General features: G+C 37.9%; 1 protein-coding gene across 5 annotated transcripts in view; it reads left to right on the forward strand.

Moving 5' to 3' along the window:
- TRPM3 (transient receptor potential cation channel subfamily M member 3) overlaps positions 1–14,030 on the forward strand; it is a 595,793-nt gene that overhangs the window by 473,574 nt on the left and 108,189 nt on the right. For all 5 annotated transcript variants that reach the window (XM_024211010.2, XM_024211011.2, XM_024211012.2 and 2 more), the window contains exon 7: positions 889–1,063. In XM_024211010.2, coding sequence (XP_024066778.2) covers positions 889–1,063 — 175 coding nt within the window. The remainder of the gene's footprint in view (positions 1–888; positions 1,064–14,030) is intronic.

Below are 14,030 nucleotides of genomic sequence, written 5' to 3' on the forward strand. Positions count from 1 at the left end.
ATCTGCTTAGTTTAGCAAAGAGAAGGTTATGGGGTGACTTGATCATGTCTGTAAGTACCTACATGGGAAACAGAAATTTGATAAAAGAGGGTTCATCAGTCTAGCAGACAAAGGTATCAGAAGATCCTTTAAGCTGGAAGCTGAAACTAGACAAATTCTGACTAGAAATAAGGTACTTTTTTTTTTTTTTTTTTTTTTTTTAAACAGCTGACCCAAAATATAGCCTGGCCACCTGATGATTAATGGAAATAAAATAATTCTAAGTATTTTATCCTGATCCAAATTAGTTGACTGGGGGTAAAATTTTCAAAAGAGGCCGAGTGCCTGAGTCTTAAGTCCCATTTTCAAAAGTGACAGGCCTTGGGAAGCCTAAGTCCCCTTTCAACAGATTTTAGGTCCAGATACTCATGGATTATTTAGTGCCTAACACATATTGATTTCAATGGATATCCTTGAGGATCAGAGTCTTGGAAGCTTACACCCTGTTGAAAGTCAATGGGACTGCTGAAAATTTGAACATTTAATCATTGGAAGAACTTGTGGTAGATTCTCCGTCAGTGGGAATTTTTAAACAAAGAGTAGATGTTTTTCAAAAAGATCTGTTCAAGTTCAAACTGGAATTAACTCCAGGAAGTCCTATGGCACATGTTGCACAGCAGGTCAGATTAGATGATCGCAGTGGTCCTTCCTGCCTTAAAATCTATGAACCTATGAATCTCTTAACACCATTTCTTGTAAGAGGCCAATATATAGTTAGTATGCAGTAATTTCAGTTTGTTTTTTCTTTCTTGTGTTTTTATTTGGTTTGCTGGCTTTGCGGTTTTGTTTGTTTTTGTTTTTTGGGGTTTTTTCTTTTCTTTTTTTCCCCTTTTCTTTCTTTTACTCCAGGAATTGGGCAAGGGGTTCCAGTGGTGGCACTTATTGTGGAAGGAGGGCCCAATGTTATCTCTATTGTCTTGGAGTACCTACGAGACACTCCACCTGTTCCTGTTGTGGTATGTGATGGCAGCGGCCGGGCGTCTGACATCCTTGCATTTGGTCACAAATATTCAGAAGAAGGAGGGTGAGTCATTTGCTAGGAAACATTAATGAAACAAAATAATTCTTAATGTGCATGGCTATTTTTTGGTGCTAATATGGAGGCTGGGAAACTATTAGCAACATAACACAGTACCAAATACTTCCTCAAGTCACAGTTGCTAGCACTGATTAAAGATATTAAGATATTCAATGCAAAAGCTGTCTGGCTCCTAGATGGGGAAAACCGATGCAAGACTGTAGAAACCCTGAAGAATTGTATTGGCAGGTCTACCACTGGGATAAATCCTAGCTATACAGCATGAGCAGCTGCATGTAGGCGCACACACTATACTGGAAGTCTGGCATCAGCAACATCTTAGCATTGCAGGTCAGGATGTCAAACAAGGGACCGGCTCAGTGGGTACCATGAAATATATGCTCACTGCAATCAGAGCCGGCTTATGCATACTATAAATGGTGGTATACTGTCTACTAACACTAGCTTTTGGCACAGCCCTGCCCTTTGAATAATCATAGTCCCTAATTGTTCACATTGGCCAAGTGTATCTGCTTCTTCCTGTACTCTGTACAGGAATTCCATCTGTCCACCTGTATTCATGCACTGCTGCTTTTGCAGTGGTTTTAGTGTGTCTTCCCCCTTTTCTTTCGCTAACTTGAGGCAAGGCAAGACCAGTATTTAGATCATGGTGTAGATATTGTAAGCATGTTTTTGGCTGAATTGGGATCCCAAGTGTGTCTAATGATTAAGTGCATATATTTTTAATATAATGTGTTCTTTTCCTCTAATGGTGACTAATGTATATGAAATCATATTGGCAAAGTCTGAAGACGTAATGACTAGCAATAAAAACACCCTCTCATTCTAAAACTTAAAGGGCTAATTCATGGTTTTCCTCTACAGTACCCTCATACTGCTTTAAGGTGGTTCAGATCCGGGGTTCTTATTCAGGCTGGTGTACGTATATGTGTGTGTGTAAAATTCACATCAGTAACAGATTTATAAAATGAGAGCATATGTATAAATAAAATACACTGTAGACTTTAAACACAAAAGTAAAATATGCTTTAATAGTAAATATAATTATCAAGAACTTCTTTTTATATTTAAAAATGTTCTAATGGGGAACGAGGGATCAAAGAATGAGTTACGTTTTTATTAGTCTATTTTCATTATAAATGTTGAACAATTTCTATCATGATCATTTAAATTCAGACTTAATTTGTTGTGGTCATGTCCTAGTACCGAAAAGTGTCCCTCTGCACCAGTTTAAATAAATGATATTCAGTGATTTGGGGGGAAGGGGGGGTTGTGTGTGAGTGTGGGGGTTAATCTTTAAATTGTGATAATTCTACCATATGTTCAAAATAATGTGCATATGCAAGATTTTAAATTGGCTAGAATTATTTGTTTAATTTATCTTTTGGTTGTGTTTCATAATGAGACGCCCTAGGAATATAGGTGCTATAGAAAGTAGATCAGGCAGGTATTTTCAAAAGCACTCAGAGTTGGCCTATCTCTGCTCCCTCAAAGCCATGTTAAAACTTCCATTGGAGCTCAATGGGAGCAAATTCAATCCAGCGTAGAGCACTTTTGAAAATCCCACCTCATTATTATTTATGACTATGATGCCCTTTTTTAAAGGCTGGTGAAATTCCCTGTGCCACATTTAAAAGCTCAAAGAAACATGTGTTAGCAAAGTTCTAGAAATTACATATGGAAAAGACCAATCAGACCATCTACTCCATCCCTCAGCAAGTGCAGGTTTGTGTGCTAAAGTAAGGACCTTGTCCTGCAAGATCCCACCATTAGCCCCCTCAAACTATATTTTCAGATGCTTTGGCCAGTGTAGTTTTAAATGTCTCTGGTATTGTGCTTTCACCACATCCCTTGTGTAACCTGTTCCTCAGTTTTAATAGAGCTCATACTTTGCACATTTAACATTACTTTCCTCTGCTAAATTCTATCCCATTACTCCATTTTTCTGTCCTAAACAGTTTCCATCGCCCTCCTTGGTATTTATACCCTTCCAATACTCATATGTCAAGTCTTCCCACACACACACATAGTCTCAAAAACTCCAGAAATTGTTTCTGAATTCAGCCAACAAGCAACAAGAATCTCATTCAGCTACCACAAAGATAAGAACCTAAACAGAATAAAATGGAATCACATTCATCTGTCATAATCCTTCATTTATAAGGAAAGCAAGGCATGGATGTGATTGGGAAATATTAGTTTGCCTGGAGTCATAACAAGCAAGCCATTTTTAGTCTGAGGTTCTCAAGCCTGGTCTTCTCAAATATAGCCATTCCCCTCCTGTCTGTGATTCACAGTTCATTGCTTGATTTGACCATTTCCCAGGATTTCCTAGGTGACAGCTGCAGTATTAGCATATTTAATAAAACATTTGAGGCTGTCCTAATCACACTAGGTACTACAGGCAAGCATCTGCTTCCAAGTCTAAACTGAAGTTGGGACATACTGTTTTTTAGGAATAATAAGTATAAAACTCCAATATTGTGCTCATGAAAACTTTTTTCAAAAGTAAATTATACTTTAAGTAAAGTTTCATTCTGTTCCTGATTTTATTAACCTTTGTAATTTTGTTCAAATACCACTTAAAATAAGGCACAATAATAATAAGAGAAAACAAAACAACTTCCAGTAGAACAAAAATTGCAGTGACTGCCGCTACAAATTTTTCTTTTGGACTGAATCTCTATAAGTAGGTTAAAGCAACTTTGTCCTTCAGAATACAAATGTATTTAGAAGGTTCAAATTACATCCTGAACTCAATTCTCCTCTTTTTTCCTTTTCTCCTTTTACCCAGCCAGAGTGTAGAATCCAAGAAACACTCGAACTCTGGCTGCTTTCTGCAAAGCTGTGTACTTCTACAAGTCATAAAGTATCTTCTCCTTGTTATGCGCTAGTTGTCTGATCTGAATCACTCAGAAACTACACATCACTCATGGTAGCAATATTTTATGGGCTCGGCACATTAACATCAGTATTATCAAGCTGTTTGTTTGTGTTCTGAATGCCTAATCGCTGCGGGCAACAAATGCACTGGTTTTATACACACACAATATACGTACATACTGGGCAATGCTGTGAGGCGCTCTCATGTTTCTTTGAGGATATGATCACTAACATTTCTTTTGAGCTGTTTCCATGGGTGCAGAACCGATCTGAAAGTAAAGGATAAGGCATAGTCCTCTTTGCTTGAGTTTCAATCAGTATGGCTCCATTCTTTCCTTTCTGAGAGATCCCAGAGAGTAGAATTGGACAATTACTTATCTGCATGATGGGCCCTTTTGCATGGGCTTCCTCGGGGTTCCGTCTTGTCTCCCCTCTCTCCCGTCATTCAAATTTTCCTGTTCATTGTTTTTTTATATTAGGAAAACATTTGCTTTAAAACGTCTTATTTAAGAATTTTAATATACAAATAATATAGCAGGGAGGTGCAATCTCTCTCTCTGCAAATGTAAGCATTTTATAGAAAAGATAACCATCCTTGAATGACCACTGACAAGGTCAAAACTGGAGGCTGTCCCTTGTTGTAGGTTTGGAGCTTTAGGATCTGCCTGGAGTGTCTTCTAATAAACAGTTGCTCAGTATAAAGAGAGGAAATTTTGCACAATAAAACAGATTCTCCGCTTCTTGTGCATTCTGCAGGGCCGCCCAGAGGATTCAGGGGGCCTGAGTCAAAGCGGGGGAGCTTGTACTCATTAGGCGGCGCTCCGAGTCGGTGGTGGCAGCATTTCGGCGGTGGAGGGCACTTCAGTCGCTCCGTGTCTTTGGCAGCACTGAAGGGCCCCCCGCCGCCAAAGACCCAGAGCAACTGAAGGGCCCCCCGCCGCCGAAATGCCGCCGAAGACCCGGACCGCCGCCGGGTGAGGAAAGGGATTCTCAGCCAGGGCTCATGGGACCCCTGCGGGGCCTGGGGCAAATTGCCCCACTTACCCCCCCCCCCCCCGGGCGGCCCTGGCATTCTGACATAAGCAAAACTTTGTCTGGCTGCTATGATAGGAGATTGTTTGGCTGCACAGTAAGGTCCCAGACGTGCATCATGATGAGAGCTGGGCCCAATGCATTCCATACTTCATAGAACCAGGCTCTATTTTTATTTCCCACTGCATTGGTATATTTTAAGAAGAAATAGATCAGAGAGGATCCTGAAACGCAGCCTTACAATAAGAAATAACTCTGAAGGTAGGTCAATTTTGTGGCCTAATTACATTTTTTCTCGCAATAAAAGTAACTGCGCATTAAAAAGTTGTGGTGATGAGGTGTGTTGTGCTTCTCATTAAGCTGAGTTTAAGAGCACTATGCATATTGAATCTGCATTTTTTAATGTCTCTGTTGCAAAATTCCATTTAATGCTGTCATTGGAGATCGCTTTATGACCTTGATTTTGAAAGTTTTTCAGCAGTGCATGGAAGGAAGAAAAAGGTGGTTGTACTACAGCATAAAAAGGTTGTTGTACTACAGCGTAAGTGTAAAGAGAGGCTACTGGGAGGCATAAGCAAGGCTAAGTTCTAGGCATAGTCATCTGCATTAAGCAGTAGCAAGCCCCTTTCATTCATGCTCCCTTACTTTCAGGACATGGTAGGAGATGACATATTCTCTAAGGAGACATAGGCTTAAATCCAATCCTACTTATGTTATTGATATCTTTAGCCCTTCATATTCCTGCTACTAAGCAGGAGTAACTTGGTGGCTGCAATGTCGTTAATGCAAGATCAGGTTCCTCCATGCTTCCTCTTGTCCTGCTCCTCATATTATCCTTTCCAAATATAGGAACTAAAGCATTTTTGTTTATAGGCACTTGACTTCAATGAGACTATTCACCTGCTTAAAGTTAAGGACATGCTTAAGTGTTTTGTTGGAATTGGACCCAGGATCGTAAAATCTGTATGAGCCCTGAATTGTTGAAGTGGTTAAAATAGCAGTTAAATTCTGGCTTTCCACCAAGTGAATCCACATAAACTTTTGACTTTGTAATCAAACATACACTCCCATTCCCATTCCCTGCATACATGCACACACACTGACTGAAACAACTTTAAAGTGTGACTATTTATAGAATCATGCATACTGTGATAATGGTGTGCAGTCTTCAGGCTCTGTTGTTAATTAAATCCTGCATTTAAAAAATGATTACATTAATGCTCTCTCACTGCTTAAACAAATGTTTCCTTTGGAAGAGAGGAAATGGTTGAATGTAATCTACCAAATCTAAGTGTTATAATAGTGTCTTAACTATTGTTTCAACTCTACACTTAGGGAGGTGAGACCCTCAAGGAATTCAAGTTAATGTAGTAGTAATATGCTTTGTGGCTAGTATTCATAAGGAATAACACACAATTTGTATGTGTTCCAACTGAGCTATATATATATATAAGGTGGATCATAATATAGTGATGACATGTATTCAGTACGACTGCCATAATGTTTAGGTATCTGAAAGGGATTTTGTTAGCTAGTCAGTGCCTGCTATCATGAACCATCCCAGAGTGCTTCAGAAACAATAAACTGTACATGTAAGAATCACTTCTCTGATGAAATGCAGCCACTTCTGTTGTGGGAGGACAACAGCCAAGCAAACAGCAGTGGGGGGCAGAAGGAAAACATTCAGCAATGGGCCTCAGGCAAACCCCTGCTTTTATTAAAGTGCCTAAGTATCTTTAATGTTCAAGCAGAACAAAAGAGCAACTTGGCTTATTAGGTCTCCTCTGAAAGACCAACACATAGCAAAATACATGGAACTCAGAAGTATGAAGAGTTAAGTGAGTCCTACTGGAGTGCAAAATTGTGGCTAGTTTGTGTTTCCTGGAACAACCAAAACACAACTAGAAGAGACTCTGGCTGCATTTGTTTAATCCAGTTTAATAGTCTAGAAACATGTAAATTAAAAATCCCCTCACATCTCCAGAACTCCCTTCACTGGATCCTGCTCAGGAAACACCTTTCTGTTCCCCAGAACCCAAAAAGGAGCCCAGTAAGTCTGACTAGACTCACCTACACATCAGGTGCAGGTAGGCATTCTAGGGCTTCCCCCACTCAGAGGCACTCCCAGCTGGGCCTCTGAAAAACTGGCCAAACCCAAAGCTTTTGCCACTGTCCGTACGTGGTTGGGTTTCCAATTCGGGTCATTTATGGGTCTGGAGGGCATATCGTGGCTCTGGGCCCCTTTCAAGAGACACAAAAGCCTTGTAAACCCAATCAGACCCTTATTTAATGCACTGTTCCAACACACTGCAGTGTTGTTGTTTTTTCTGTTCTACTTTTTAGCCTGGCACAAACTGCTATATCTATTCTAATGTGTACCTACATGATGATGATACTCACATGTTTTCCTTTCATTAATGCAATTCAGCCACTAAACAAAGTTGCTTAAGTCAACTCACTTCTCTGAAGTACAAGGTTTATTATGACCACTTCTCTCGTAAAATACTGATATAAAGGAACAGATGAATCACAACAGGTTGGGGGAGGAGAAAGCTGTATTCAACCTCATAAGTAGTAGCCTAGAGCTGGCAGTATTCATTGCACATCATCGGTACTGAAAATACTGGAGACAGCTGACTAAATAATGTAGAGAGCTTCAACTCCTCTTCACTGTTCATTGCAGCCTGGCATGGTGCACAGTTGAAAGGCTGTGATGTGATTTAGTGTAGTGTATATTATCCTGTCTGACATTGGGCATGGTTCAAAAGAGATTTCCATGTGAGGCAGAAGTATGCCAAAGCCTCTCATCTGTCTCTGTTGGGTCAGCCAGAGCAAAGAAAGGAGCTGTTCTTTGAGACTTATTTTCCAGGGTATTTTAGGAATAATTAAAATGCAGATTGATAAAGGCAATTAAAGTTAAGCATTTTAATTGTTTCAGGTGCCCTGTCTAGATGGATCCAATACATCTTGTGATCATCTTTCCTGGGGGAATATATACATAAAGCTCAGGCCCCTCCTTGCTACTGATGCCTATTTCATATCTGACTAGGGTTGCCAATCCTCCAGGATTGTCCTGGAGTCTCCAGGAATTAAAGATTAATCTTTAATTAAAGATTCTCATGTGATGAAACCTCCAGGAATATGTCCAACCAGAATTGGCAACCCTATATCTGACAGAAATTTAGGTGGGAATGGTAATAGGCTTAATGCCCTTTAGGAATCATGCTGATGTAAAAGATTAATGTATGTTTCATCCTAAACTTGCTCATAGGTTTACTTCATGCTGGAACTAAATATGAATGTGCACCATGGGAGACAGGCACCTAAATACTTTTGAGAATCTAGGTCTTGTTGCCTTATCTTGAAGTCAAATGGGGTGGAGAATAAAATGGAATGAAAGATTGAACCCTTGATCTATGCTGGAATATGCTTTGAATGGAACACTGTGTTTAGCCAGAATCAAGTCATGTGCAATATTTTGTGAATAAAAAGTATTTTTTTTATGCAGATCATTGCCATGATGAATAAGATGTGTGTAATTTACATTGTGTCTTATGCTTTTGGGATGAAATTTCCCTCCATGTGCAGGATCAGCACAAGACCAATGTGCTACATAAATCCCATGTAAGCACTCAAGATAGGACTTGCGTTTTCTATGTACCTTGTGTTAGCCCTCTGCATAGGAGTGAATCTGATCCTTCGATAACAAAATATTGTCTATTGTCAATCTTGACAGAGACTTTTAATGAAATCATTTCTTCCAGTCTCTCATTTTTACTACTAGATTAGAGTGACCAGACAGCAAAATTGGGATGGGGGAGGGGGTAATAGGAGCCTATATAAGACCCAAAAATCGGAACTGTCCCTATAAAATTGGGACATCTGGTCACCCTATACTAGATCTATTATTACTATTTTTAAAAATTAGTTGAAGAGTTGTTGTTTAGCAGTGAGTGCATTGAACCTTGCAGAAGTCTTGAACACAGGAGTAACATCAGGATTTCATTTCCATGAGATGATGCATTTAGGAGCATTGTGGGTATAATACTTACATATCTGGAATATCAGTAACTGCTATATATGAGGTTTTCCTGGTGATAGCAATAAAGAATCATAACTGCAACAGTTGTGACTCATTCTTCACCTTTTTATACTGCTATTAGATCAATATAGTCCCTACGGCAAAGTCCACCCTGCATCTGTAAAATAAGAAAATATAAGTGGTACCATATAGAACTTTGTGTAATGTGATGTTCTAGGACATGATATCATGTACTGAACACATTGATTTCCTACAATGAAATCCTGGCCCCACTGAAGATAATGGCAAAACTCCCATTGACTTCAGTAGGGCATGATTTCACTCTTAGTGTGTTAAAGTGAAAGTTCCAAAACCTGACGACAATTTGATGACCTGGTGAAGATGAAATGTTTTCTATTGATATATTTATGAAAGTATCCGCATTAACCTTGCTCCAAGAAAGGTCTGTTTAGGAACATTGAGGCAACTTGCATCTTGTTTTAAAATTATTGATACTATAATACAGAACTTTGTTATACAATTATTGTGTGAAATATTCCCTTCTAGTTAAGTCAAATATAGAATTAGGCTTGGAAGGATTAGATTTTTATCAGTAAATGTTGGTAAACTTCCATTTCACCCTACACGTACAAACCAATGAGAAAATATTTCCGCTGATCAAAATTGACAGGCAAAGTCAGAAAAATGCTGCTTGAGAACTTATTAGAGTTTGATTTTAGGATATTTATTTCTGTATTTTGACAAGTGATGTCGACAATTTGTGTTTTAATACATAAAAATTAACATAAAATACTCAAACATCATGACATGTTTTATTTCAGTTAGAACAAAACTTTTGGTTGACCTCAAATGATTTATTTCAATTTTTTTTATATAGCCAGTAATCAAAAAATGAATTATTTGCACATCTCTCAATTGCCATGGCCATGTGATATGTTAGAAAATCAATTGTTTTCATAATTATCTATATGCTACTTTCAAATATAACTGATATCTTGGAAAAAAGTAATATAATGCTCAGCAAATGATACCTTGCTTCTTTTATATTTGGTTATCTGTTGGCACTCACAGGAGAAAGAAAATGTAACAGTGTTGGAGAGAAAATTAGGCCAGCTTACTAAAAAGCAGCACCACAAAATGTTGGGTTTATTTTACTTTGGCTCTTATACTTCTCCCATTAGCATGATTTCTCAACACTTGTTCCTATATTTTTTTTAATGTACAGAAGTGAAATTTATCAGTCATATAATGTAAACTCTTTAAGAAATATCACACATATTAGACATTTCCTTCCAATGAAGGAATATATATATGTGTGCTGGGATGGAGGATTTCAGTGTTATGCTAGATTCATTGGAAGGTAATGTTTAATGTGTGTGGTGTTTCTTAGAGTTTACATTATATATTACCTCTATTAAAATCTATGTCATTTTGAACACATTTTGAAGACATTTATTCTTAGAGTTTGGAAAGGGGAGGAGTGTTATTGCATGATTGCTCTCTTCATCAAATGCCTTTAGATCTTGGTTTTAAAGAACTATAGAATGGCAACTTCTGTGTGCCTTATAACCATCATGCCACACAGAAGGAAATTGTGCAACTTGAACAAAGCTAACATTGAAAGGACACTGTCCTTTCAATCTAAATTATTCTGATGCATCTGGACAGGGTTCCCATTTGTAAATTCTTGCCATGAAGAACCATTGTTTCTGTTTTGTTAAAAGTGTTTAAAATACTAACTTGGACTTGTTAAGGTACTATAAAAATCTTAAAATAGGAACATTGACTAATTTTAGCCCTATTAACCTTAAGATTCCAATAAATTATAGAATTAAATATAGGGATGGCACATACCTACTTGAATCATCTATCTTAACCCACCAAACAAGAAGGAATCTATACTACTTTTTCTCTGTAATCTAGCATTCCCTTAAAGATACTTAGTGATCATGCTGTAATTACTGAACATCACAAGACAAACAGGTCCTTTATCTGGTTGACCTGACTGTTAAAATAGTTTTCCTAATACTGAAGTTAAATTTATCTTTTTTTTTTTAATATGATCCTACTAGTTGTTTTCACACTAGTGTCCAGTGGAAATAATTTTTTTCACTGTCCTTTATGCCCTTCATTTAGAGTTATCATATCGCCTCTTAAACTCTTGAACTTTGAAAAAATGACACTTAAGTTTTTCAGTCTCTCCTTGTGAGCAGTGGAATCATCTGCAGCAAGGGATGGACAGGAGGATAGATAGACAGGCATTGCCTCCTGCCTCAGGTTTGGACTTGTTCTTGCTTCCCAGAAAGACATCTTTCAAAAGCATACTGCTAATTTAAGGTGGAGCTGGAAGACCTTAAATATCAAATGATATAACAAATTGAATTTTCCAGATTTTCTTTTGCAGTAACTTTGAAAACCAACTTCAGCTTGTTTACAGCTATGTGATAATCACTCCACTTTCAGCATTTGTCCCTAGAACTGTTTTCCAGTGAGAGATGCCTGATCCCAGGCTTCTTGAATCTATTTATTTCACGAGGGGTGATATCTACCTTTCTGTCAGTCTGAGGTTTTTCTATAGCTCCATGGTATCTAAGCAATATTTACTTTTGCAGTTGAAAAGAGTGCCTAAGGCGAAACTGTTCAGAAACCCAACAATACCACAGGAAACCAGGTCTTGCTATTACCTCCCTCTTTCCCCAGTTTTTATGAAATGGCACATCTGAAGTTTTTTGGTGGCTTGCTTGTTTTAGTGCAGTATTGGAGGTGGGAAGGCAAGAAAATTAAATACAAAAATGACAGTAAAATAATATTAATGGTTTGAGTTTTATCTTTCATCTGTGATGCAACACATTGCACTTTAAAGAACTACAGTATATATGAATGGAAAGTTCACCTACTGTGATAATGTCTAGGTAAGCCTAACATAATCAGAGAATAGTCTTAACTCAGTTTCTATGCTTTTGTTGCTTAGTCAAACCTTTATATTTGTTTATATGTTGCTTTTTTATTTGATTGCTTAACAGTAATAAGATTATTTCAAATGGGTTTTTTTTCATATATTGATTATTGGATTATTTGTGCACATACAATGAAAATTAACCAGAAAAAAATGAAATAACAGTAAATAGAATCCTCATAATGATCAAGAAAAACAAAAGACACAGATGTTTCCTTAGCAGGGACACAATAGATAATGAGGTATCTACTAATAATGCTTTGCTCCCAGTTGATTGATTATACATTAATGGAATCTGGGAATTCATCTGTTTAACACACAAAAAAACCCAAAACACCACTCTCGGGTAGAGTAAATGATCAAGCCAAAGAGAGTAGGTAGGAATCCTAAAAAAAATTAGACACGGAAAAGAGTAAAAGGTCAGCAAAGTTGTTCTATGCCTTGTCCCTGAAGCATCATGCAACAACATGACAGATTCTTCAGGGTTCAAACAGATTGTGAGGCAGCAGTAGGAATATCCATCGAAGATAAGAATCCAGATGATTTAGAGTAAAGACTCAGGTTTGTCCTTCAAGTTATGGGCTGGATTCCCCAATAAGCAGTGCAAAGTGGCCTTACACCACCCCTCTAGCCCAGCGTATAAGAAAGACAGGCTTGTCAGGGCAGGGCATGGGGAGGGACATGACAGAGCAATCCTCCAGGCACCTAAAATCCATCCCTAACTTGTGCCAGGATCAGGCAGCCCTGAATCAGAGAAATTCGGACAGAGTAGATAATCGAGGCGTAAATATTTACCATTCTTTCCAAAGAAACAATATCAACCATGCAAGAATATTGTTCCTTGACCATATTTTGCAGGGATAGAGGTGGAAGCAGGTCCTCCTTTTGGCAAGTTTTTAGATATTTGACCCATAGGAGATCATCTATTAGAGACCCAAAACTCCCCTAGGACAACAAAGTCTGAACAATTGGGAACAGAGTCAGAGAATGTTAACCCATGACAGCACAAAGAGGCTTAAATTAAATTAATGCCTCTTAAGCTTCCACACAGAGGGCTATATTTTTAGAAATGGGTGCTAATTTGTATACGTGAAACATGCAGTTGTTTGCACTAAGCAGGTAATTCTGCATGCATAATTTCCTATGATTTTGTTGCAGATGCCAGTATAATTACCTGTTTTGTACATGCTATTTTTAGCATGTGCATCATAGGTATATATATATTTTTTTTAATTAACTGATTGTGCAATTCAGTTGTGTCCAGTACAATCAAGGATCCTTGATTTGGGCAGCTGCTAGTCCTTCTAGGGTCATAAGGAGGAAATAAAGTTTAGTCTTGAACCAAATTATTTCACATTTAACACACAGCTTTATCTGACATTGCTATATATGCTTTATTAGAAAGAGACCGTTACTAACCCTGCTATTTTTGTTTCTATTTCTGATATAATTATTTCCAGTTTGCTGCATCACCAAGACACTGAATAGGAAGACACTGAGGCTGACCGTAGGCCTACAGACCACTCTGATATAAATAGCACATTTATAAGCATGGAAAATTAAGTGACAGATCACATGATAAACGATACAAACAACCAGTTTGCAAACTGTCGTGCTGCAGGAAGACTTGCCTCTTGGTAATTAGAAAGCCATCTCATGCCACTAATTTTTAAAAAGAACTCCCATTAGTTTCATTCAGAAGTTTGCTTAAAAAAAAAATCTATGGCATGGATAACTTTAATATAGGAAAGACAAATGAAGGCTGCTTTGAAAAATTATGGACCATACCCTGAGAGCCTTATCCTGTTTTCGCTCAATGCTTACTGAGACAAATTCCTATTGACTGTGAGGAGTTTGCCTGAAGGAAAGCTGACTAAATTCTGAGTAAAACCTTTAGGATTTGGATCTAATTTTTTTTTTTAGAAATGAACCATAGTTGGGGTAGAGACTAAAAGAGTTTTCGAAAGGTATGCTGTATATGTCCATAGGCCACAGCATCTTATTACATCTTCTGAATTGTTTCACATACTTGACATCTT

Source organism: Terrapene carolina, unplaced genomic scaffold, assembly GCF_002925995.2.
Source record: "Terrapene carolina triunguis isolate 2854851 unplaced genomic scaffold, T_m_triunguis-2.0 Scaffold113, whole genome shotgun sequence".
NCBI lineage: Eukaryota > Metazoa > Chordata > Testudines > Emydidae > Terrapene > Terrapene triunguis.